The 24,774-nt window shown below is 52.1% G+C and overlaps 1 protein-coding gene across 1 annotated transcript in view; it reads right to left on the bottom strand.

The window, feature by feature from the left end:
• The window catches only part of LTBP2 (latent transforming growth factor beta binding protein 2), a 102,028-nt gene that overhangs the window by 40,914 nt on the left and 36,340 nt on the right, over positions 1-24,774 (bottom strand). The window contains exons 5-9 of the mRNA XM_047737098.1: positions 11,528-11,718; positions 9,336-9,506; positions 8,585-8,791; positions 7,501-7,778; positions 6,283-6,385 (exon numbers count right to left, since the gene is read on the bottom strand). Coding sequence (XP_047593054.1) covers positions 6,283-6,385; positions 7,501-7,778; positions 8,585-8,791; positions 9,336-9,506; positions 11,528-11,718 — 950 coding nt within the window. The remainder of the gene's footprint in view (positions 1-6,282; positions 6,386-7,500; positions 7,779-8,584; positions 8,792-9,335; positions 9,507-11,527; positions 11,719-24,774) is intronic.

The following is a 24,774-nucleotide window of genomic DNA, read 5'->3' as shown; positions in this document are numbered from 1 at the left end:
GAAAGAATGAAGACAATGGGGTAGAACCCGCACTACCCCTCACGGCCCCTGAGCTGACACAAGGAGAGCTGCCAGCGACCTTGCAGTTGGACCTCTCAGGCCTGAGAAAGGCTGAGCAGCGGCCGAGGGGTCAGGGGGGATCACCCCCAACTCCAAGGAGTCTGAGCATCACAGAATGCCTGCAAAGCCTGTGGGGCAGATGTGTGTACCTTTCCTGGTACGGAAACGTGGTCATGTGGGCCAGAACCTCAGGTCCTCTGGCCCCTGACCCCAGCCCTGTCCCCTCACCGCTGCACCCAGATCAGCTCACACACACCGGGGAAGGAAGTGGAGGGGCCCCTGGCTGTGGCCTGAGCCTGCCCTGTGGACTCTCCCCGTTGTCCGCCGGGACTCCCAAGGAGGCCTCAACCAGGACAGACTAATTCCTGGAGACAGTTTTGGCCCTGACTCTACAACAGAGTTCGGGGAGGAAATGGTGGAGACATATGTCTGGCCACGGGGCTGTTTACAAGCCACGCTGATCTCAGCCTGTGATGACAGATGGCCCCAGCAGGGAGCTCTGGAGGGTACCCTGCCACACATCTCTCTGCCAGAAGACAGACAGACAGACAGAAACACACACAACCCGGATGAGGCTAAGCTCGATGCACCGGGGCATGTGAGCGGAATGGAGCTGAACCTAGATGTGTAAACCTCTGGGAAGGGGGCAGAAAGCTGTAAAAACCTTCTAGCCCCCCAGAGCAGTGGAAGGAGTGTGGGTTCTGGGGCAGCCAGACCCCATCGAATTCCTGGCTCCGCTCTACTTGTGTGACCCAAAGCACGTTTCTTAACCTCTGTCAGTCTTAACGTTTTCCTCTGTAGAAGCGGGGACAGAAACTCAGTTTCATGGGTTGTGAAGGTCAACTTCACTGAGAAATAATCAGGGTCAGACTGAAGCTAACATCATGCCTGGGAGTCCCTGTAGATGCTCCCTAAGACTTACTTCCTCCTTCTTGCTTCCCTTCCCTTCCCTTCCCTTCACTTCCTTTCCCCTTCCTTCCTTCCTTCCTTTCTTCCTTCCTCCCTCCTTCCCTCCAGCAGCACAGTTTCAAGGATAGCAAGCAGGCTTCTGCCCCTCACGGGCTAGAGACACTTGGGCAAGTTACTCAACCTCTCTGTTTTCTTATCAGTAAAATGGAGGTGACAGTTCCTTCCTTGGGGCTACCGTGAACAGTAAAAAAACATGCAAAACTCTGCGCACGATCCTTGTCGCATATTGGTGATTATTATAAGGTTCATGATTCCAGATTTTCCTGCTTGGTAAAGTCCTAATGGACCCCCCCACCACCCCCCACCAACCCAGGATTGTGGAAATCCCACCCAAAGTTGACTGCTTCCCTGGGGGCAGCCTGAGAGCCAAAGTGAGTGTCTTGGTCACCACAAGCCGTTAGGTGGAGAGGGGTCTGGTTAGACCCTTGGCTCAGACAGGTGTCACTCCAGACAACCCCTCCGCAGCCCTCCCTGGACCTCTCTGGGCCAAACATGCCACGTGTTGGTGACCCCCGCCCTGGGTAAGGAGGGCACTAACTTGAGCTGAGGCACAATTCCCTGGAGGCCTCAAGTCCCTTGGAAGAAGCTCTCAGAACATCCCTGAGCCAAAGAGACACTACTTTTCTTCAGCCCAACAACTGTAAATCTGAAAAATCCCATCTCTTGAGGGCAGGAGACTGGCGTCTTAGTCAGAGTCCTGGAGAACAGGAGCCCCACCCCAGCACAGCTGTTCCCTAAGCCGGGGTCCTCTAGTGGAGAAGATTCCCCAAGCCAAGTGGGCAAGCAACAGCCTCGGAGGCAGATCTCAGGCCAGTTAGAGGCCAGGGTCTCAGATCACGTAGACACAACTTCTTTACCCTAAGATGAAGACGGTCACACCCAACCCCCAGAGACATGGCAAGGACGCAGTGGAACGAGGAAGCACTTAGTATGGTGCCTGGCACACAGCTGCTAACAGCGATAGTGAAGAAAACAGTGTCGCTGCTGGGACTTGCCCCATGCTTCCCGCTCCAGATCTTGGCGGCTGCCTGCATCTCCTCACACGCGCCCCCCTGGGCAGGGGCTGGCTTCACAAGAAATGGGCTGGTGGGCAGGGGCACTGGCAAACCCAAGGCAAACCAAAGCTTGCTTTCTACTGAGGGTTTCCAGCACATTTTCAGACACATACCTATGAACCTCCATTCCCTCAAAAATCAATATCCTTTCTAGCTCCTTCTATGAACCTATTCTTGGCAGGCATCCTCGCCCTGGCGGGGAGCAAAGTCCTTCTGGCGTTTTGATAAGCTGCGGACTTTAGGTAAGCTGCTCCTTATGCTCAGTTTTGAGTTGAGCTCTGCTCACCAGAAACACCCTCACATTGGCTTTAGTCTTCCAGAACCACATGGAACAAGCCTATCGGCTCCGCCCTGGGACCATTCGTCCAGCACATCTCTGTGAACTCTCAGGTCTGAGCTGCAGGTTGCTGCCTGCTCGTCTAGCCAAGACCCATCTTCTTGAGGGATGTTGTCCTTCATGCACATGTAGTTCATGAAACATGACCCCCGGCGGCCCCCTCCTGGCTGTGAACTGCGTGTCTGAGGTCCTGGTGTTTGTTGTCTTTGGGGTAGGCTCAAGTCTCCCCAGAAGGATTTGGGACATCTCCCCGATCAGTCAGCTGAGAGTGAGACACACTGGTTTGAAGCTTCGCTCCCCTGTCCTGCTGTGTGACCTTGGACAAGTTGCTCAGTTCTCTCTGAGGTTCATCTTCCTCATTTGTCAAGTGGGGATAAAGACACTTAGCTTACACGTGGTTGTGACAATTTCATGGGATCGGGCTGGTGGGGAGCCCGGCGTAGTGTGGAAGTTCAGCAAGAGGTGGCCATTGTTGTTTTTAAGAGGGAAAGACGCAGAGCTCCTTGAAAGGGTGGAGCAAGAGAAGCAGCAGTCCCCGGAGGGACAGGAAGGGGCTGGATTTGGAGGTGACCTCATCCCATGCCAGGCAGATGGACAGATGATCTCGTGGGGAACAGCTGGAGGCCACCACTGCGGACTGAGAGCAGGGTGCCAGCCCCGCCTGCCCCAGCGAAGGGGCCCGGGGGTTGACACAGCCTGTGCCAAGCCAGATGGGGCAGGGGCCAACTTTCCAGTCAACACAGATGTCTGTCTTTCTCAGACAAAAACTCTAAAATGTGGCCTCAATCAAAGTGGCTTTGAGAGCTGTGCGCTCTTTGGACCCTGACAGAGGCTCTGAAAACTCCTGAGGGTCAGGAAGATGGGGCTCAGGCCGAGTCCTGGAAGGTCGGCTGCATCTGTCACCCAGAGTGAATGGAGAAAGAAGGGAGGGGATCAGAGGCTGACCTGAGTTGACTCCCTGAGCCATCTCCCTAAGAAAGAGAGCACTGGAGAATTTTTTCCAGAAGAAAAGAGATATGTCTGTGCCATGTAAATGAGACTTCAAGGCAATCCCTTTCTTCTTCAGAAATAGCATCGTTCCGCAGGGGCCTTCTTTGATAGTTGGGCCTGGAGCCTCAAAAGCAGACTGACTTAGGGTCAAAAAGGTGACTTAGGGGAAGCCATGAAGTCACATAGTTCCCCAGCTGCTGGCTTTATTACTCTCTTCCTTCCCAATTCTGCCAGATGACCTTGTTGGGGATGACAAAGCCCTTTCCTGAAGGACACAGCCTTATTTCATCAGAGGAGACTTAGAGGCTCAGAGGGGCAAAGCCACCAAGCCTGGAAATGTTCTAGAACCCAGAAGTCCTGCCTGCCTTGCCAACCATTCCCAAAGCCACCCCAGCAGCTCACCTTTTCTTCCTCTGACTCTTGCAAGGTAGCTTGCTTGTCGTGCCTACTTAGAGAAACATCCCCAACCCCGGGCCCCATGCTCAGGCACGGAGCTAGGTTATCTGGCACGTTGTCAACACAAACAAGGTTCATGGGCGTCTTGACCTTTCTCTATACAATGCCAAGCTGCACTGTAACATGTTGTAAGTGTTTACATTCCCCGGTCTTTGTGATTTCTTGCTCAGTGTGCTGGAATGCTTGACATTCCAGGGTTTGCACCCTGGTGCCTGGCTTGCTGAGATGTCCTGAACACAGTGGGGGGGGGGGTCACTAACTGGGACAGGGCGGAGGTGAGGGCACAGCCTTGGGTGTGCTGTGCTCCAGGAAGAGTTCCTCACCCTCCTGGTCTTACCTGCATCTGCGATTTCCTTGGGTGGTTAAGCTCTTCCCCTTCTCTTTGGCCTCCTCTAATAATTCTTTATTTTTTTTTTTAAGATTTTATTTATTTATTTGACAGAGAGAGATCACAAGTAGACAGAAAGGCAGGCAGAGAGAGAGAGAGAGAGGGAAGCAGGCTCCCTGCTGAGCAGAGAGCCCGATGCGGGACTCGATCCCAGGACCCTGAGATCATGACCTGAGCCGAAGGCAGCGGCTTAACCCACTGAGCCACCCAGGCGCCCCTCTAATAATTCTTTAGATCTCACCCCGGATGCCACCCCCCCCCAATAAGAAGCTTTCCCTGATCCACAAATTTGAGCTAGGATCCGCTACCCCACAGCGGACAGATGTGCAGGTTGTCCACTGCACAAAAGTACCACATCTCAGAGAATCGCTGGCATCTCAGATATTTATTTGTAAAGACTGTTTTGAACAAAGGAAGCAGCACCTTTCTCTAATTTGTACAAAGGTACTATAGGACCTATCCGTGGTCCTGGTTCCACTGTGTTCACACAGCATTTGGCATTTGTCTAGTTAGTGCTATCTGCATACGCCCCCTCGAGTCCCCCACCCCCACCCCAAGTCCCCAAGCTTGGAGAAAGGGGGCACTACTTCTACCCCAGTCTCCACTCTCCTTTCTGGGCCTGCACACCAGGAGCACTTCAAATGGGTAATTCACTAACGTAAATATCCCTGGACTGAATGGGTTGTGGGATGTGGAAGTCTCAAGGGTGCGCCTAACCAGAAGGAAGAAGGGAAAGAGGGGTTGAAAAGGAAAGTGGCGGGACAACTCTGGCCTGCAGGGGGAGATGCTGAGCAGTTCAAGGCCCTCTCCAGTGCGCCGCCCCCCCCAATTTCCCTTTGAGGAGGGCTACTTTGCAGCAATACCAATCACAGCTTCTGTTTACTGCCCGAATGCTAAGCACATGCCTCATCTACTGGCCACAGCAGCCCCGCGGTCTCCATGACGGTTTCCATGACCATCTCCACCCTACAGACTGGAGACTGCGCAGAGACGGGGTCCGCCCACAGAGCTGGGCCCGGGACCTGCTCCGTGTTGGGTGCTCAAGTCTGGAAGCTTACCGCTAGCCTCCAAGGCTTCACCCAAAGCCCCAGCGGGCTGCAAAACCGTCCGCGCTTATTTTTAATTTGGAAAACATGGTCACTGTTCCACAACCAAGTCTGAAGTTAGGAATAGCCCTGTCCCTCCCACCTTTGGGCACCAGGCCAGGCCCCCTACAAAGAGCCAACTCACCAAGTCGACTGTTGACAGGAAAAAGTAATCCAAGCCAGGCCCCGGGCCCAGGCCCCAGGAGTGGGGCCAGGAGGGAGAAGACAGGCTGAGCTGGCAGAAGCCGTACTCAGGCACAGACCCTCATACCCACCTCCCAACCAAGATCGAGACCTAGGAGAGCGGCATGAACGGGCATTTTGCTGACTCCCAAATAAATCCTCAGTGCTTGGCACACACAAGGCACCTGGTTAGTATTTGCCAAATAAATGAATGAAGGAGCGAATGAATGAATGGATAAACGTAGGCTTTTCCCACCATTCAAAAGAGGGCAGGAAACTGGGTTTCCCATATCCCAAGGCAGAGGACCCTCTGGGACAGACCCCCAGCCCTGACTGGGTGAGGAAACAGGAGGTGAGGAGGAGGCCTGGAGGCCCCTCCAGGGAGAGAACGGGGGAAACACTGAGTCACTAAATCCAGACCACTGGGCCCCTGAAGCCTGGGCAGGGGTGTATGTAGAAGGGGCCCAACATGGGATGGGATCCCTAATTTGAGCAGGAACAACTGACATGAGAGAGGAACCCCTCCCAGGCAATCAGAGAGAGTGGAGAACCCAGGCTATATCTGGGCCCGAGCCATCTGAGCTGTCAGGGGCCGTAGCCACCAGCCCGAAGCACCCTCAGAGCACATCTGGAAAGCCTGCCCAGTTTGCCAGCCTGTTCTCCCTGCCTGGCCTCTGAGACCCTGGTGGGAGATGAAGCAGAGCCCAGGCCTTGGGAAAACTTTGGCCCAAACCCTGCACTCCGGCACCTAGCACTCACCTGGTCTGGGTGGACATGGGGCACATGAGGTCACTCCCCAGAAGGCTCCCACACTGCCACAGCAGTCCTCTTGGGCAGTCAGCTTCAGCAAGGGGTTGGCACACTGGAAAAGAGGCCACAGACACCTATCACACCTTGTTCCCTTCCCTGCTATGCACAGAGCCGTCCCAGGAAAACCCGAGGTGAGAGCTCAACCCCAACGTCCTGCTACAGGGATGCCTCACCCAAGGGAGGAGAGGAGATAGTCAGGGGGTACCCTGGAAGGAAGCCGAAAACCTGTAGTCCATTCCATCAAACCCTAAATGTCGGGGGCAGGGCACACCCAGATAAGAAAAGATCTGCTCTGTGCAGGTCTACAAGCTGTCCGCCTCCGTGTCCCCAGCCCACAGAGGGTCCCAAAGGATGGGCTTTTCTCCATCAAACTCCACGGAACTACAGGGTCACCCACGATGCAAGTCTTCCCCATGAACAGGATCTAGGCTCAGGGACACTGCAAGCTGAGAGCCAGGGAGGATCTGGGGACTCAGAGTCCTTATCCCTTGGCCACTCGCTACCTCCTCCAGTTCATTAACCTCAGGAGGGGTTTCTGGAAACACCAATATGCAACTCCAACAAAAGCCATCCTAGGTCTGGCTTAGCCCATATTTTTAGGTGCTTACACTCAGAAAAACTCCCCCGATTTCCCATCACTGACTATGGATGGCTCCAGGGGGGATGGAGTATCTCATCTTTTACCCCCAAGGCTTTAGGGTTTAATCTGCTTTTTCTAATTTCACATCTCTGTGACCCTCAGTCTCAACTAAATACCATACTCTCTCTCGTCGGTTCTAATAACCCTATTTCCATGAGCCAGGAGGCCAAGGCTCCGCTCCAGGACAGGCCAGGGTTTACTGGGAGCAGCGATGCTGGTGCCCTTCTAGAGGAGGACCCTTTTGGGGCCTCTTCGGCATGTCTGGAACTGACAGGTATCCAGTGGAGCCCAGGTAGTAAAGAGGCCTCCTCTCGGTCACACAGTTTTATGCTCTGCGTTTGCCCCATGGGGAACAGAAGGCAGACATTCGTTTCGTAAGGAGTTTTATGCTCTGCGTTTGCCCCATGGGGAACAGAAGGCAGACATTCGTTTCGTAAGGACGAGGAGCAGAGAGAAGGGGCAGAGGGAGGGGCAGTCACTGACTATTCTGGAAGCCCGTAGGGCTGAGGCAGAGGATGCATTCTCACCTGTCCGTTCACAGAGCTCAGATAGCAGCGGCCCAGCCATCCCGGAGGCCTGGGTGCTGCTGGGGGCCGTGGCTGGGGGGCCTCTCCAGACCGTGCGGGGATGCTGTTGCTGTCCCAGTGGCTGTGGCGGGGGCTGGCGGGGAGCCAGGGCGAGGGTCTGGTCTCCACGCTGTTCTCCTCTGGGGCCTCGCCCCGCACCCGAGCCACCTGATGGACCTGCACGGAGGCCTCCGGCGGGTGGTGGATATGCACCTTCACCAAGGAGGGGTTCACGGAGGCTGGGCACAGGGGCTGGGTCAGAGCCAGGCAACAGGGCCCCATCTTCTGAAGAGGGCCCAGCACCCCTGGTTCTCTATGTCTCCCCCAGGTTCTCCCACGATCTCTCCACTTTCTGTTCAAACCCAGAAGAGCTCCCCCGTGAGGACAGAATGGAACACAGACTCCCTCCCTCTGTGCCTTCCAAAGAAGGGCCCTCACGCTCAACCTCCAAACTACCTTCCCCATTCTACCTCCCACTACAATCCTGTACCATCCTTGAACTCTGGCCCGACGGACCCTGCAGGGCCCCCCATTCACCCCGTGGCTCACCCTGGTTCCTGCGTGCAGGATCCCCTCCCAACGCTCTCTGCTTAGTCAAAGGCTAGCCACCCATTAAGGCCAACTGAAGCCCACTTTCTCCTCTCAGCCTTCCAGAGGACAACTGGGGGGCTCTCCAGTCCCTGACCTCCTAGTGAAGTCTGTATTCTTGGTGCCCTTTACTTGGCACCCGGGAAATGACATGTTTTACTTGATCATGTTCTCCTTCCCATCCAGCCCCGCTCTCTCGTCCAGGGCTGAGGCTTACCTGAAGGTGGTTTCCCACCTTTATACTTTTTAAAAAAATCTCATCCGTAGCACCCAGTAGGGGGCAAGGACAAAAAAAACTATTGATGAATTCGGAGGAAGGGCAAAGAGAAGTTTAGGAGATGAAATTACACCCCAGGGACAGCGAGGGAGGGAGGTCTGAATAGTGGCAACTTCTGTGCCCTTCCCAAGGAAGCCAGCACCCCCTGCGACCCAGTGCACCCCCCAGCCCCACACTCACCCAGCTGGTTGGAGAGAGGCAAGGTGAAGGTGGACTGCCTCAAGGGGCCTTCCTGCAGGACCCCATTGCTGGACCCACTCTGCAGAGGCCCCGTGTCCAGCTTTGGGGAGGGCAGGTGGCAGAACTTCCCGGTAGCATTGGTGGGACACCAGCACTCGTCCCGGCCGATGCAGCGGCCTCCGTTCAGGCAGGGGATCTGGCAGAAATCTACAACAGCGATCTCAAGGTGACTGGTGGGTAGAAGAACATAGCAGTGCCCTGCATGGGGCCAGCAAGTGACCATGAGGAAGCAGGGGGAGCAGAAACTCCCATCTGGATGGCCTGGGGAGCCCAGCACACCCTGAAATGTAGGGACTTTCCAGGAGGCTGGGAGTGAGGAAGGGTAGATAACAGCCAGCCCTTGCCTTCCTAAAGAGCCCTTTCACGCAGTCCTGGGATCCCACAATAACCTGGGGGACAGGAGGGTTGGGGCACTGCTAAATCCCTCACTTATCCATGGAGGAACCATGGACTCAGGTGAGTTATAGGACTTGCCTAGAGTCACACAGCTAGGCCATCACAGAGCTGGGAGAGGACTCAACATTCTGTGTGACTGAGGACAACTCACAGAAACCACAGTGTGAGAGTAGCAGGCTTCCTTCCTGCAGAAGGTCTGGGCTCCTGCCCAAGACTGGGCCTGTCCCTCTGGCCACCCTGTCTACCCACCCCCTCCACAGGGCCTGGGAACCCCCTGAGTTGGGGAGGGACTCACAGATGCGGAAGCCAGACTTGGGGTCATGCCCGTGACCTCCCTGGCTATACAGGGTGGTGGTGTCGCCGCGCTCACAGCTGTTGGAACAGTGTCCATGGGCACAGGTCTGCTTGCAGATGGTGGGAGTGAACACGATCTTGATCTTCTTGATTTTCTCAGTGAGGTTCAGCCCTGCAGAGAGAGGGCTTGGGTCCAGGGGGCAGGGCTGAGAGGCACAGCTGTGACCTCCAGAGGGTGGTTAGAAGGCCCGTGGGGTCAAGGGTGAATCCATCCCAAGGGCATTTGCTAAGTACCTACTGGAAGCAAGGTCCTATGGTGGGGGGCAGGGTACCACCTCACGAAGGTCATGGTCCAGTATGTATCGAGGGGTGCCAACGTGCAACCACTAAGCTTGTCTTTGTGCACCTTCACTCTTACCCTTCTTGGGGGAATACTCTTGTAGGCTGACTCTTTAGATATTGCCGTTTTTGTAGGTTACAATGGCTGACTGTTGACTATGTTCCCATATCCAATCTGATATCTATTTTACAGTTAAGGAAACTGAGGCCCAAAGAAGGTTGGGTTGCTCCACGTCACACAGCTAGCAAGTGCCAGGCTGGGCTTGGAACCCGAGGGCAAAAAACTGACCATGGCTGTGACTTGCCAGAGAGGAGATTTCAAAGAGAAAGGGAGGAAGACAGAGCCTGCGAGAACGACTAGAGTCCGGCTGTGGAGCCCCCCGTTGCTGGAACAAGGACGGGCACTTTACTGGGTTGGTAGTGGGAAGACTTTGAAAGTTTTCAGTGAGAGATCAAAGAGGATGCGTGGGGGACCGGTGCCCTCCCAGATGGAGTGGGCAGGGGGACAGGGAGGCAGGGACACCAGCTGGGAGGGCACTGCAGCCACGCAAGCTGCTTCTGTAACCAGGTGGCGGCAGTGGAAATACAAAGGAGGGGTATTCATTCAGTGTGGGGAGCCCAGGGCAGAGAGCCAGAGGGAGAGGGCTTGAGGAGGGAAGTGTGTGTGTGTGTGTGCGCAAGTGTGTGTTTGTGAGAATGGTAGCCGGAACCAAGTGTATCTGCTGATGGGAAGGGGTTGGGCGGGGGTCAGGCTGAAGAGGGAGGACAGAGCTGTGGGGGTTGGACAAGGGATGGTCTAGTGTTCTAGAGGAATCGAGACGCGGGACACTCCCTTTTCAAGATGGCAAGAGAGGAGGTCATGGACTACAGAAAGGAATGAGTACTGACAGGGATAAACCTCGAAAACATGATACTAAGTTACAGCAGACACAAAAGACCACATATTGCGCAGGTTCTGTTAGGACACGTCTACAGTAAGCAAATCTCTAGAGACAAAGTAGGTTAATGGGCCCCGGAGCTTGGGGGAAGAAGGAGACTTTATGGGTACAGGGTTTCTCTGGGGAGTGATGACAATGTTCTAGAATCAGATAGTGATGGCGGTTGCATAAAATTATGAATACACTAAAAATCACTGATGTGTATACTTTAAAAATGGTTAATTTTAGGTGAAATTCACCTCAGCGTTTAACATGGAAAGAAAAGAAAGAAGGTGAGCTCAGGCAGGGTTTAGGTGAGGGAGTGGCGTGCACCATGGGGCAGACGGGTAGGAAGGTGAGGATCTCTCCAAGGTGTGGCAGGCGTGTCCATGTTCTGGGGGGATGCGACGTGGGGGCAGCTTGGAGTAGGTGCTCTGAGGGATGAGAGGAAGAGAGAGAGAGACAGACAGACAGACAGAGACAGAGAGGGAGCAGGCACAAAGAAAAGGACTGCTGGGCAATGACCAGAATGTGCCGAGGCATGAACCCACGGGGATGCTCCATTGTCTCCTCTGGAGAGCTGAGGCCCAGCTGTGGGTGCTAAGGAAGAAACTGCCCGGCAGGTTCAGGAGGGCCTCCGGTTGCAGGAAGGAAGACGTGAAAGGAGCAGGGTCAGGGAGGTGAGGTTTGTGGCTGGTTGTGAAGGAAGCAAAGGCAGGATGTGTGACAGAGGCAAGGTCCCCCCTCAGCTGGTTTGGGACCCTTGCAGCCTGGCACAAAGCAGGCACTTGGCGACGGCTGGTTGATGGGCCGAGAGGATGAGGGACAGGTGAACTCAGCCCATCCGTGAGAGTGGAGGGGAAGCAAACGTGGGGACAAGACGGCCAGAGATTGAGATGCCCTGCTCCTCTAGGACCCTGAGACAGGGTCACCTTACCCCAGGGGGATGATGGGTGGTCCAGATACGCTGCCTGCTGGGTGCCATCCCTCCGCTTAAGGCCTGGCCCTGCGGGCAGGGCGTTGGAGGTGAGCTGACCACTGGCTGCGGTGGTTGGGTAAAGCCGGACAGTACGGGACAAGCCCACGTGCCGCTGGGAGGCCTGGGTCTGGCTGAGCCCACTCAGGGTCCTGTGGAGATAATTGTGGAACAGGGGTTGACCGCCTAGAAGCAGCATTGCTGGGTCCTCTGTCCCCCTTGGACCTCCCACCCCCCACCTCCGTACTAGGAGAGTGCCCTCTGTGTGGCTGCCTTCTCTCTATCCCTACGCAGTGACTCAGGGCTGTGGAGGTGCCCTGAGGTAGGGGGAGCGAGGTAAGGCCCGCCAGTTGGTTCTGTGAGAGTGACTATCGCCTGTGTAGAATAGCCAGCCATTTGCTGGGTTATCCTGGGCAAGTCACAGCTTCTCTGGGCCTCTGGGCCAGTGACCGTAAAAGGAAGGTGCGAGACCCATCCCGTGTAGCTCTGACATTTGGAGCATCTTTGAGACTCTGAGGGACCAACCTCTGCCCCCAAACCGAGTCCTGCCCCCAAGCCCCAAGCCTACCCCCTGCCACTTCTTAATTCAATCCTTAACATGAATTACTTGTGGAAATGGTGCCCAACTAATACTCATTCACAGATTGATCCGCGGGCGCGGCCTGGACTATTCCACTCATTTCTTTTCATCGTAAAAATAATATAACAATATTCAAAGAGAAAAAAACCTCCTTCGTCATCCCCCTGCCCCCACGGAGCGAACACTCTGCACGTTTCCGTTCAACCTTTGCTCACATACATGTCCTTACCCTATTGTCATCCCCTGGAGACACAGCTTAAATCCTAATTTTTCACTTAACATTAGATCATACTTCATGCAACCCCAGTTTTCATATTTATCATCTCAATTCAGATGAGAGTCTGTCTGAAGACAAATCACAATTTATTCAGACATTTGCCTGTTACATAGATTGTTTTAAATTTTTAACTGCGGACATACTTATGTTCACATAAGTATGGCTTTTCTTCCTTCTGTGAAAATATTCCTTTAGTAAAGGGGGGATTCATTATATTATTTTGTATTTTTGAAAAATACTTAAAATACACATTTAAAGAGGATTATTCTTTTAGAATGAATTCTACAGACTAGAATGACCATATTGAAGGGTGTAAGGAAAAGGTTATAAACATTTATGGCTGTAGGTACACAATGGTGCACTGTTTTTTTGTTTTTTTTTTTGGTTTTTTTTTTTTTTTATTTGACAGAGAGAGATCACAAGTAGATGGAGAGGCAGGCAGAGAGAGAGAGAGGGAAGCAGGATCTCTGCCGAGCAGAGAACCCGATGCGGGACTCGATCCCAGGACCCTGAGATCATGACCTGAGCTGAAGGCAGCGGCTTAACCCACTGAGCCACCCAGGCGCCCTGGTGCACTGTTTTTTGAAAGGTTGTATCAAAATGTATAAATTCACCACTCAGAGCGCAACCTCAACATCCTAATGTATTAACAAATTTTTTATACTTCTCTAGTTGAATAAGTATAAAATGGTACTTCACTGTTGCTTTTTCTCTCCTTTCTTTATTACTTCTGAGCTGAAATGGTCTTCACGTATCTATTTACCACTTTGGAAACTTTCTGCTCACATCCTTTGGTATCTTTTTTTTAAGTTTTTATTTACTTGTTTGACAGAGATCACAAGTAGGCAGAGAGGTGGGGGGGAGGGGGGAAGCCGGCTTCCTGCTGAGCAGAAAGCCCAAAGCGGGGCTCGATCCCAGGACCCTGAGATCATGACCTGAGCCGAAGGTAGAGGCTTAACCCACTGAGTCACCCAGGCGCCCCCATCCTTTGATATCAACTGTTTGAAATGTCTCATGAATTTGAATGCGTTATTCATGGGCTTATCATCAGGCCATTCTGCGAGGCTGTCTCCATGGTCAATATCCTGTCACTTCACAGTGTACATGGACCACTGTATATGACGGCGTCTGCACTGCGGCGAGTGGGAGCGCATTGTGGACCATGAAGCTGAGGGAGCAGTTCCTGGCCCAAGGTTAGACAACCAGTAAATCAGGGCCCTGCGATTCCAACCCAGAGCATCCTGACTCCTGTGCCCCCTAACAGAGCAGCCCAGCCTGCGACAGAAGCTCAGCCTAGGAGTATCCACTCAGGTCTAGGGGGTGCTCCTTCCCCCAGTAGGTCTCTCCTTCTCTCAGTAGGTCCCAACCCCAGCCTCTCCACTGGATTCCTTGTCCAAGTGGGATAAGGTGTGGGACCCTCTCCATCTGCTGTCTCTACTCCAGCTGTGTTGACCCTGGTGTCTAGGCCAGGAACAAGCTTCCTCTTATCCTTTCCTGGCAGAAGCCAAATCAGGAGAGATGTCAGTGGTGGGTACCCCAGTATGTCCCTAGGCAATCTTTAGCCCTCCCTGAGGCCCCTTTACTCAGAGCTTGGCTCCCACAGGCTTTTTTTTTTTTTTTTAGATTTTATTTATTTATTTGACAGAGATGGAGAGAACACTAGCAGGGGGAGCAGCAGGCAGAGGAGAGGGAGAAGCAGGCTCCCTGCTGAGCAAGGAGCCTGACACGGGACTTAGTCTCAGGACCCTGGGATCATGACCTGAGCCACCCAGGGGCCCCTCCCATAGGCTTTAATGCTGCTTTTCCTTCCAGGGCCACCAGCAGCAAATCCTTACCCTGATAGGCCCCAACCACGCCTCACCCTGCTTCCTGAGTTTGGGGTCTGGAGTGGGAGAGAAGGGCCTATCAGCCATTTGAGAAGTTCTGGGAGCTGTAATGGGCCAGAATTGAGAGCCCAAACCTCAGGCACCTGCTCATTTCCAGGAAAAGATCAGCACAACCAGCTGCAGCAGAAAACAAAGTCCTTTCCAGAGCTTCCCAGAGTGTGCCCGAGAGCGGGGGTGAAACTGGTGGGTGGTGAGAGACCCCTCCTGCTGGCACCAGGCTGGGGCCATGGCTCAGCTTAGTGCCAGCACCGCAAAGCACCCTAGAAAGATGAAGGGAGTAGCTCATGTTCTGCCCAGTTCTGCACTTTTTTGAACTTGACCAACGAAGAGCTCCCCAACTGGGTCAAGATGGAAATTCAAAGGCTTCTTTCTTGGTAGTTTGTTGTCATTGTGGTCACTGCTGTCACTTGTTCCTCTAACGGAACTCAGTGCTGATGACCCCAAGAGTCCCGAGTTTAAATCCTAAGGCCAGTGGTTAATGTTGCAGGGAAGAAAATAGCCACCGCCAACAAAGAAACTCCTATGTTCCCTAGTTGTAGGGACCTGGCTGTACCGACCCGAGGGAACAGGATTAGGCCGAGCAAATGTCAGTTTGTCCTCTTCTAGCAGGATGGCCTGAGCAAGTCATGGAGCTCCTCTGAGCTTCAGAATCCTATTAGTAAAAGTGGGAAGAGTGACGCCACGTCATGGGGCCGGAGCGAGGACTAAAAGAAAGAGCGAGGCCATGTGATTACTTTGCAAATGTAAGTAAATAGTCGTAAGTTGAAAAATATGCCAGAATTTTAAAACCACATGAATGACAACAAAAGAAGTGCTAGATGCAGTTCAGACAAGCCACTGGAAATTCTTCTTCATCTAAGGGGAACGAAAGATTCCCCAAAACATTTTGTTATACTGTCCAAGCATCCTTGTATGTAAAAGGCCCAGTGCTCAATCTGGTGTCCACACATTTTTAACAACCGGAGCCTCCTGAATCCAATCCACTGTCATCTACAGCTGGGATGGGGATTTGAGGTTAAATGACAGAAATCAAAAGTTCTGCCTTGTCCGAAAGGCTCACAGCTGAGTAAAGGAGGAAGCCCCAGTTCTTTGAGAGTTTCTACCTCTTCTACCAAAATTACCCTGTAAGGCAACCCCCATCTCCCTTCAAAGTTCCAGCTCAGTCCTTAGAGTTGGGTGGGGAGGCCCCCAATGCGAGGAGGGGGTCTCTAACTGGTTGCCTGTGCCATCAGCACCTAGAAGGTCATAGGCAGCTGGGATGGGTGCAGATTGCAAACTGTGGAGTTTGTAAGCCCCATAGTCTGGCTTTGTGCTATCTTTGCACTCATTTCCCTTAAGTGATTCACAAGCCTTTAGCAAAAGCCCAGTTGCCTGCACATCCTAGTCTCAGGTGGGGGGAACATCAAGGAAAGGGTGTGGCGCCATGTTGGGCCCAGGGTGGTCTAAAGAAGCAGTGCCCCCTTAAGGACAAGAGTGGTGACAACAGAAGCAAGCAAGACCTTCATGGAGAAGGCGACTTTCTTGGACCACAGCCCCCCACAGGAGAGGTTCCGTCTACTCAGCCTTGGAAGAGCTGCTTTGGTTTCATCAACGATAGTGGTTCTTGGACGTTCCTGGTACAAGAAGAGAATTTGCTATCTCTCTGGGATTGTTCCAGGCAAGTCCTGGCGAAGCAGCCATGACGGACCAGAACAGCCGTCTCTAGACATTAGGATTGCGTGGATCAGGAAAATTTTGAAACAAATGTAGGGGAACAACAAAAAGTTGCCAATTTTTTGTTTAGGTAAGTAAGAAATTTACACACACACACACATACACACACACACAACTACCACTTATTACCCCCATTATTCCATGGAAGAAAAGATGTTTCAATGGCCAAAAGAAACATTTGAACAAGCCTAACCTCATGGAAACCTCACCACATTGACTTTATTTTCTTCATTTCTTCATGGACCAATGAAAAAAATTCATGACAGGCTGGCACCAAACCAAGAGGAAAACCACTGATCTACAATCTGCTCTCATCTGAGGGTTTTGGGGGCTCTTTCGACCAATTTGGGAGAAGCGAAAAACAAACAAACAACAAACTTCCTGTCCCTGCTGGCTGGGATCTTCGGACCCAAGTGAAAACTGCCCAGATAGTGCATACCCACAAGGATGTCACTCAGTTCCTTGTGCTGTGCCCACATTCTGCCATCCTGAAAATATATTTAACACTCTGGTTTTCAAAAGCAACTTGGGGAGACAAGTGGGTGAGAGGCACCCTGCCCTCCACCCTGTCCAAGTGCCCTCCGGGCCTGGAGGGTCTGTGCCATCTACTTTACAAATTGGTCTTCCAAATACTGTTTTGTTTGTAAAGGCTTTTGCTGCTAAAAGAACGTTTAAAAGCCTCACTGCATGGTGCATAGAGTAATTAGAGCTACCGTCTATTGAGGACGGAGCCAGATACTTTTTTAATCTTTTATTTGTATAGATTTTATTTATTTGATAGAAAGAGAGAGTGAATGAGTGAGAGAGCACGTGAGCAGGCACGGGGGAGGACCAGAGGGAGAGGAAGAGTAGCAGACACCCGCTGAGCAGGGAACCCCATGTGGGCTTGATCCCAGGACCCTGGGATCATGACATAAGTCAAAGACAGATGCCTAACCGACTGAGCCACCCAGGTGCCCCAAGCCAGATGCTTTAAATGCATCATCTTAACCACAGTATTTTATTGCATAGTGCAAGTAAGTTGCAGAATAACATGGACAGTATGCTTCCAGGTTTGTGTCTTAAGAGAAACTTCTCTTTCCCCCTATAGATATTTATACAGGCACAGGAAAGATCTGGAAGGATCTGTAAACAGTGGCTGCCCCTGTTTCTACATTTTTGGAATTTTTTTCAGTAAAACATTTTTACAGTAAACACGTGTCATTTCATAATAAAAATAAATCTCTATTTTTCCACAGCAGCTCCATTTTATAGATGAGGAAAGTGAGGTTCAGGAAAAGCATGCTAAATGTGTACAAATAACTTGGACCCAAAGTGGACCATGACGGCTATCAGAGCTACAGGAATTCAGATGTCAGAAAGACCACGGCATCTGAGCTGGGGCTTAAGAGAGGGGTAGGATTTTCATAGTCCAAAATGAAGAGGAAGACATTCCAGCTAAGAAAAATATTATAAGACTGGGGCGCCTGGGTGGCTCAGTGGGTTAAAGCCTCTGCCTTCTGCTCAGGTCATGATCCCAGGGTCCTGGGATGGAGCCTTGCATCGGGCTCTCTGCTCAGCAGGGAGCCTGCTTCCTCCTCTCTCTCTGCCTGTCTCTCTACCTACTTGTGATCTCCATCTGTCAAATAAATAAATAAAATCTTTAAAAAAAAAAAAAGGAAAATATTATAAGACAACCCCTGGAAGCGGGGAGCACGGGCCTTTTTCACAGGAAAATAAATACAAATGTTTCCTAAGCACATGAAAATATGCTTATTCTTTTTTTTTTTTTAAAGACTTTATTTACTTATTTTAGAGAGCGAGAGAGAGCAAAAGAGAGTGTGAGCAGGGGGAGGAGCAAAGGGGAAGGGGAGGGAGGGAGAAAGATTCTCAAGCGGGCTCCCTACTGATCACTGAGCCTGAAGCGGGGCTTGATCTCAGGACGCTGAGATCATGACCTGAGTGGAAACCCAGAATGAGGTGCCCATCTGACTGAGCCACCCAGGCGCCCTGAAGATATGCTCATTCTGAGACGTGCACATGAAAACTACTCTGAGATAGTATTTTTAATCCATTAGATTAACAAAAATTCAAAAGTTTAATAATAGACTAATCTGGCAAGATTGTACTGAAACAGGCGCTCTCAAATATTGCTGCAGGTACCTGAACTGATACAGCCCTTAGGAGAGCAATTTGGCAATGTCTCGCCCCACTGAGTGCATCGATGCTTTGCTCTGACAGTTCTAGCTCCCAGATGTTGCTTCAGACAAAGCTGCCATGTAGGCAACTGTGGCCACCCTGCCCCGGTCCCCTTTGTAGCTGGTGCGCTTCCCACCGGCTGCTGCATCAGAGTCTTGCTCTAGGGGATTGAGGGCGACCACCTGACAAGCCCCGCCCATCACCAATGCCTGCTGAGACAAGACCTTCCCAAGCCTGGCCCCTAACTTGGGGGTGGGGGGAGGGGGACACATTTCTGCAAGCTCCATCCTCAGTCAGGCCTTGGCTTGATTTCTTTAGGACCAATCCTTGCTACGCTCTTTCCACTTTCCCATTCTGCTTCCCTTCCTTGTCAATCCCCCAATAAATCACACACCGGAAGCCTCGTCCCAGCTCCACCTCTAGGGGAGACTGACCTAAAACACTTGGGAATGTCCAAAATGATGGATGAACAAGATTATTCATAGCAACACTATTCTGTAGTAGCAAAATATTTTGTAAGGAATAGAAACAAGATAAATGTCCTCCAGTAGGAGATTCATTAAACAAACTAGGATATATCCACAGGATGGAGTCATACGCCCTTGAAACCAAGAGAAGCGGCTTCTTTACATCTACAGAAAAGCTCTCCAAGACATACTGAAAAGTGGAAAAACAGCCCAGATCTGCTCCACCAACCATTTTTATACGGATGGTGAACTAACAGTTTGTTTTTTTTTTTAATATATTGGAAGTGTTGAAAAAAGTCAAAAGAAGAATATATTTCATGACATGGTAAAGTGATAGGAAATTCAAGTTTAAGTTTCCACAAATAAAGTTGAGTTGGGACAGAGCCATGCTCATTGACTGTGGTCACTTTTGCTCTAAAGGGCAGAGCTGAGAGGTTGTAGAACGGTATGTCATTCAAAGCCTGAAATATTTACTATCTAGCTTTTTAGGGAGAAGTTTGATGACTCCTGGTGTGGAGTACATAAACTTTTGTGTAAACGTAGAGAAAATAAGCACATGCGTTGCATTTATTTGCATCTTTATAAAGCAACCTAGGAAGGCTACCTTGGAAATTAATTACAGCGGTTACCTATCTATGTGGGGTGCCAGGGAGCGGGAAGAGGGCACATGGGGAATAAATTCATACCACAATTTAATGAATGCTCGCTCTGCACTAACCTCCATGCCAGTAATACGCACTGCCCACAACCTCTCATGTAGGTCTCTCGTAACTCCAAGAGTTACTCATTATTCCATTTCATAGCCAAGAAATCAAGAGTAGCAAGTTTCTATCCCTTCCTGAAGGTTATATGACTCCCAAGGGCAGAAGCTAGGTTACCAAACCAGGTTAAGTTAATCTTAGAGCTACCCCACCATTTGTTATTGCTGTGTCACCATTTTACAGATGAGAACACTGAGATATTTGGGGGGACTGAAGAAGAACAGGCTCCAGGCCATAGGGTAGACAGCATGACATATCAGAGAGGTGTCTGGGCTGTACTGAATGGGTGAGAAGAGTCTCTGAGAAGCCCACCTTCTTGCATTCATTCAAGAAGGACTTACTCAGTGCCTGCCACATTCCAGGCACCATGGTTCAAGGATGGCAAAGACCCTCTGCCCCTCTCTGCTCTGGTGGGGGCCTGAGCAAAGGGTCCAGCCTCCCAGCAAAGATGTGGGGGTACAGGAGGAACTGCATATCAGCCTTGAGTTGTTCATGGTCTTCAAGCAGATGTAGGACATGATGAACTAGGCCTTTTCAAGTGGTTATTACTCGGGTGAATGATGACCCAGGAGGAGACAGACCAGAGATGGGCAGGCTGGAGGCCAGCTGGAAGGCTTTGGCTGTGATCTAGGCTAGCAGGGACCAAGGCTGGGACCAAGAAGAAAGTCTGGATACAGGGGATGGTTAGGTCATGGGATATTCCCAGTTGTGACTAGACCAGTGGGTGGAGGGAGCTCCAAGGGCCAAGATCTCAAGTGGGAGACCCAAGAAGTGGCTCAGTTTTGGACACAACGAGGGTTGTGTGCCTCAAGATGGATCTCTACATGGAAGCAGCCAGGAGGCAGCACTCGGGGGGAGACACAGGGCACATTCGGGAGCGCTATAAGGACAGAGGTCACAGAGCTAGGAGGGGGGGAATGACAGCACTCAGGGCAAGCAGGCAGAACAAACCAGGCTTCAGAGCTCCTTGCTGGACTGAGGCACTGACTCTGCTAACACTTCCCAATTTCAGGAGCGCAAATGTGTTAATGAATAGACTGGTCTCCGTTCTAGGTTTTGTTCCCATAAATTTGTCCCAGCCTTTGGCACCTTGTTCCCCTTGTCTGCTAGCACAGGATAAAACAAATGAAAAAGGAGTCAATGCATATGAACGGAAAATGTGGCAGTGGCCCCTCTCACTTCCCTTGACAGCATGTCCTTCTCACGGCTGCGTGTGTGTGTGCCTATAGCTGGCTTTTATTTTGAACACACAGACGATCATCATAGTTTCTGCTAATTAAGCCGTTCTCAGCTCTAATCATGGGATTAATTACATTGATGGCATTGCTTATGATTTCTAGGCACCCTGACCTCTACACACTTGGAGAAACAGAGGAGTGAGGAGAGAGTAAGCAAGGTTGGGGGGGGGGGGTCCTGGGGAGCACTGACACCTGAGGACAGACAGAGGAAGAGGCTGTGAAGGCATCAGAGAGGGAGCAGCCAGACAGGTGGGAGGAGAACAGGGAGAGAGCACGGACAGCCAGGAGGGCCTTCCCAGAATGCCATCTCCGCTTCTGGCCCTCCTCTGACTGTAGGCCCCCCTAATGGCAGGTGCCCAGGCTCTAGCACCCCAGGTGGCCCAGGCTCCCCTGAGGATCTGGATGCCGGCAAGGCAAGGGAAGCCCTCGCGGAGCTCTCTTTCTGCTCCTTCTCTCCTCAGGCCCAGGTCAAGGTCAGCCAGCCCCGTGCCAAAAAAACCCTCAGGGACCCAATGTAGTGTCGCCAGACCTCCTGCTCCGGGCCCTGCCACAAACCTGCCCGGCCTCAGCCGAGGGAAACGGGACACCGGGCCGGGGTGGATCAGGAGGAGGGGACCCCGTGGCCATCAGTAGGAGCCAGGAGCCCACTGATCTAGGCGATGCACAGCTCGTGGACTGAGCAGGTGAGATGCAGGCTGGCTAAGACTTAGCAGCTATCACTCTCCGGTGTCTGGGTACCAGATGTGCCAGGCTGGTGGGCTCTCTGATGACACTGCGAGGAGGGGAGGGCTTGAGCAATAAAGATGGATATGTATTGAGTGCTCATTCTTCACTGTGTATTTTTAAAATTTTTAATAGATTTTTGTGTGTATGAGAGAGAATGAGCAGTGGGGAGAGGCAGAGGGAGAGGGAGAAGCAGACTCTCCGCTGAGCAAGGAACCCGATGGGGGACTCCATCCCAGGACCCTGGGATCGTGACCTGAGCAGAAGGCAGATGCTTAACTGACTGAGCCACCCAAGCACTCTGTGCTGTGAATTCATTGTTATGTTTGCCTTATGTTATCTAATTTTCATAATCACGTTAGGGGCTAGGTATTATTTTTAGCCTCATGTTTCAGAAAAGGAAATTGAGGCACAGAGAAGTTAAGGAACTTGTCCAAGATCATTCATCTAGAGTCACTCTGTCCAACAGAACTTTCCGTGGGGATGGAAATGCTGTATGGTCTGCACTATTCTGTACATAACTACCAGCCACTGGTGGCTTCTGAACATGTGGAAATGTGTCTAGTGAGGCTGAGTTTTACATTAAATCAAATTTAAATAGCCCCATATGGCTGGTGATTACCATATCGGACCGTGCAGTATAAAAAATGGAGGGGTCAGCACTGGAACCCCAAAAGTCTATCTTGGCCTGTGACTATGTGGATAGAGTTCCCCCAGCTAACCTCACCGTGCTCTCTGTCCCTTGAAGGCTTTGCTCCTACCCCGGGCAGGAGGGTACCCCAACAGTCCTCACTGGGATCAGCGCCATCCTAAACCCTGCTCTCTGGCCCCAGAATGCAGCATCTGTCTTCAGATGTGAGGAGAGGTGTGGCAGGAAAGAGACTGACTGGGTTTGCAGAGGACAGAATGAGGACCATGCCACAGGGGAGCTGCTTTCTGCACAGTGTGAGGAGAGACGTTTAGAGAGCCAGAGTTGACCAGCGACAGGATGACCCCTGAAGAGGCAGGTGCTCTGTGTGCCTGGATAGTGGAGCTGTGCTCCTGAGTGCCAGAGAGGAAGCCAGGGGCTTCTGGGCTCACAGCAAGCTCAGCGGGGAGGTTCTGGGGGGACCCAGCCCTGCCCCTCACTGCCTAGTACACTGATTTGGTGTCATCAGCACTGGTGCTGATGACATGTCTGAGAGCTGGCTGTCCTGAGATCTCTTCCGTCGTTCACCCTGCTGTGCCCACCCTGCTGTGCCCAACCCCTGGGACCCCAGTGGTCAGCGGCGTCCCCAACCCAGCCCCACCTCAGCCACCTGTGAGTCCCGTCCTCCTGCTCCGAGGTCTACTTCTAGCTCTTTCTGTGCCCATAGCCTGGTCTGAGAGAGCTGGAGATCTGGGACACAGACCCCAGGGGATGCCTCTGCCAGGTGGGGGCAGGGGGTGGGAAGGGGGCAGAATCCTGGTGGGGAGGAGTCTGCCCTCCCCAGTCTCTGCCTGCTCTGCTCTGTCAGCTGGCTCAGGAGGAAACACAGCCTCCTGTTTCCTTGCAGGTTGGCGGGAGTTGTGCACGTCCGAGGGGATGTCTGTGAGGCACAAGCCTGGCCTGGGGCCAGACCCCCACCTCTAGACCCCCGCCTCCAGACCCCTGCCTCTAGACCCCCGCCTCTAGTCCCCCGCCTCTAGAGAAGTAGCAGTTGCTGTCTCAGTCCCCAAGGGCCCAGACAGCCTGCTAGGCCTCCTCACTTTCCTCCACCCTCTGGATCCCTCATGACCTCATGTTGACAAACCATTTTCCACTGAGCAGCCTGCCTTGTAGGCTGTCAGGCTGCCAAACCCTGCCCCTTGAGACTCTGCAGTGCCTTTTTTTCTCTCCTGGCTGGGCACCGGAGCTGGGCAGGGGAGCCAGAGTGGGCTACCCAGGGCCCTGGAATTGCCCCCTCTTTTCTACCTAGCTTGCCCAAGTGTCAAACTGCTGGGGTCATCACCCTTCCCCCCCCCAGCAAAGGAAAGGACCCCTCCAAGAACTTCTCTGTCTCCCTTTGGGCCCAGTAGACCACCCACAGGCTACAGCTCAGCCAGGACCACAGATTCCCCTCAGAGAGGAAGGCAAGGGATCGCATCTTGTATTATCTTTGTATTCTTCATAGAGTCATCAGAGTGCTGGGCACACAGCTACCGTCCCCACATAGTTATCACCATGGACCTTCAACTGCACAGTGGCCTTTTCGGGCCCTCTGTCCTCACTGGAGCTCTCTCTCCAACCCTGGCTGGGCCCTGTCCCGCAGCACCTGGGGCCAGCAGGCAGTCAGAAACCTTTGACTCCAACCTCCCCTACAAAGACTTGTCAGTTCCTGGGGAACCTCGATGTCATGAATTCATCATTCACCTACTTCCAAGGTACATGTATGAGTATTTTGTAAGGTGCATAGTTCCACATGGGCACTGTAGGAAAGACATCATGCTCTGTCCAAATGCGGAGACAGAGGGTGGGAAAGGGCCTTCCCTTGGTGCCTTCGTGTGAACTAGAAAAGGGCCCCTCTAGGTGTCCAGTTTGCACAAGCAGTCCCATTTCTTTCATGGTGCCAAAGCTGGCTGAGAACAGGGGCTAGAATTTAGATGCATTTGTAACCTGACCAACATCTTTGTACAGGACACAACACATACACCCGTATCCAGCAGCCCTGGGATGAGACCCTGAACATGGGTGATTCATGACCATCCAAGAGCAGAAAGGCAGCAGGCACCAGGAGTCTCATAGCTGGAGGCATAGGGAAGGCTTTCTAGTGGTTGTGTGATATGAGCTAGAGAAAGGGGTCAGGAGGGCAGAGTCCACCCAAGGCAGAGAGAACCCTGAGCTTATGGGGAAACATTCCGTCATGCGCCACTGTTGTTCAAGGAGAAGGCTTGTCTGGTTAAAGATAAAACAGAAGGGGCCAAAGATGACAGAAAATAAGAGCAAATAGCTCTAGAGTGCTTGTAACATCCAGGCCTGGTTCTCAGCACTTTCCGTACATTAACCAATTTAACCATCTTTAAAATTAGGCGTCATTATTATTATTATTATTATTACCATTTTACTGATGAGGCACAGAGAAGCTAGGTAACTAGTCTAAGGTCACACAGCAATGACTAACAGAGCTGGGAATCAAACACAGCCTATAGATATTCTGGTTCCAGAGCCTGTGCTCTAAACCTCTACACTATCACGGCAGCTTGAGAACTATGTCTTGGCACCGAGCCACAGAGCCAAGAGTCCCTGCGTTGCCCTGCGTATCTCATGTGCAAAGCCCATCTCACCCTTTCTGCTCTCCCTGGAGCTGCTACAGAGGGTCGTAAGCAACTGCTCTGGGAGATTAGAGGAGGAGGAGGGCCTGAAGGTGACGCAGGGAAAGGAAAGAGC

This window comes from Lutra lutra, chromosome 7 (genome assembly GCF_902655055.1).
Source record: "Lutra lutra chromosome 7, mLutLut1.2, whole genome shotgun sequence".
In the NCBI taxonomy this organism is placed as follows: Eukaryota; Metazoa; Chordata; class Mammalia; order Carnivora; family Mustelidae; genus Lutra; species Lutra lutra.
Note: the sequence above shows the minus strand (reverse complement) of the source record. Positions and strands in the feature narration are given on the sequence as shown.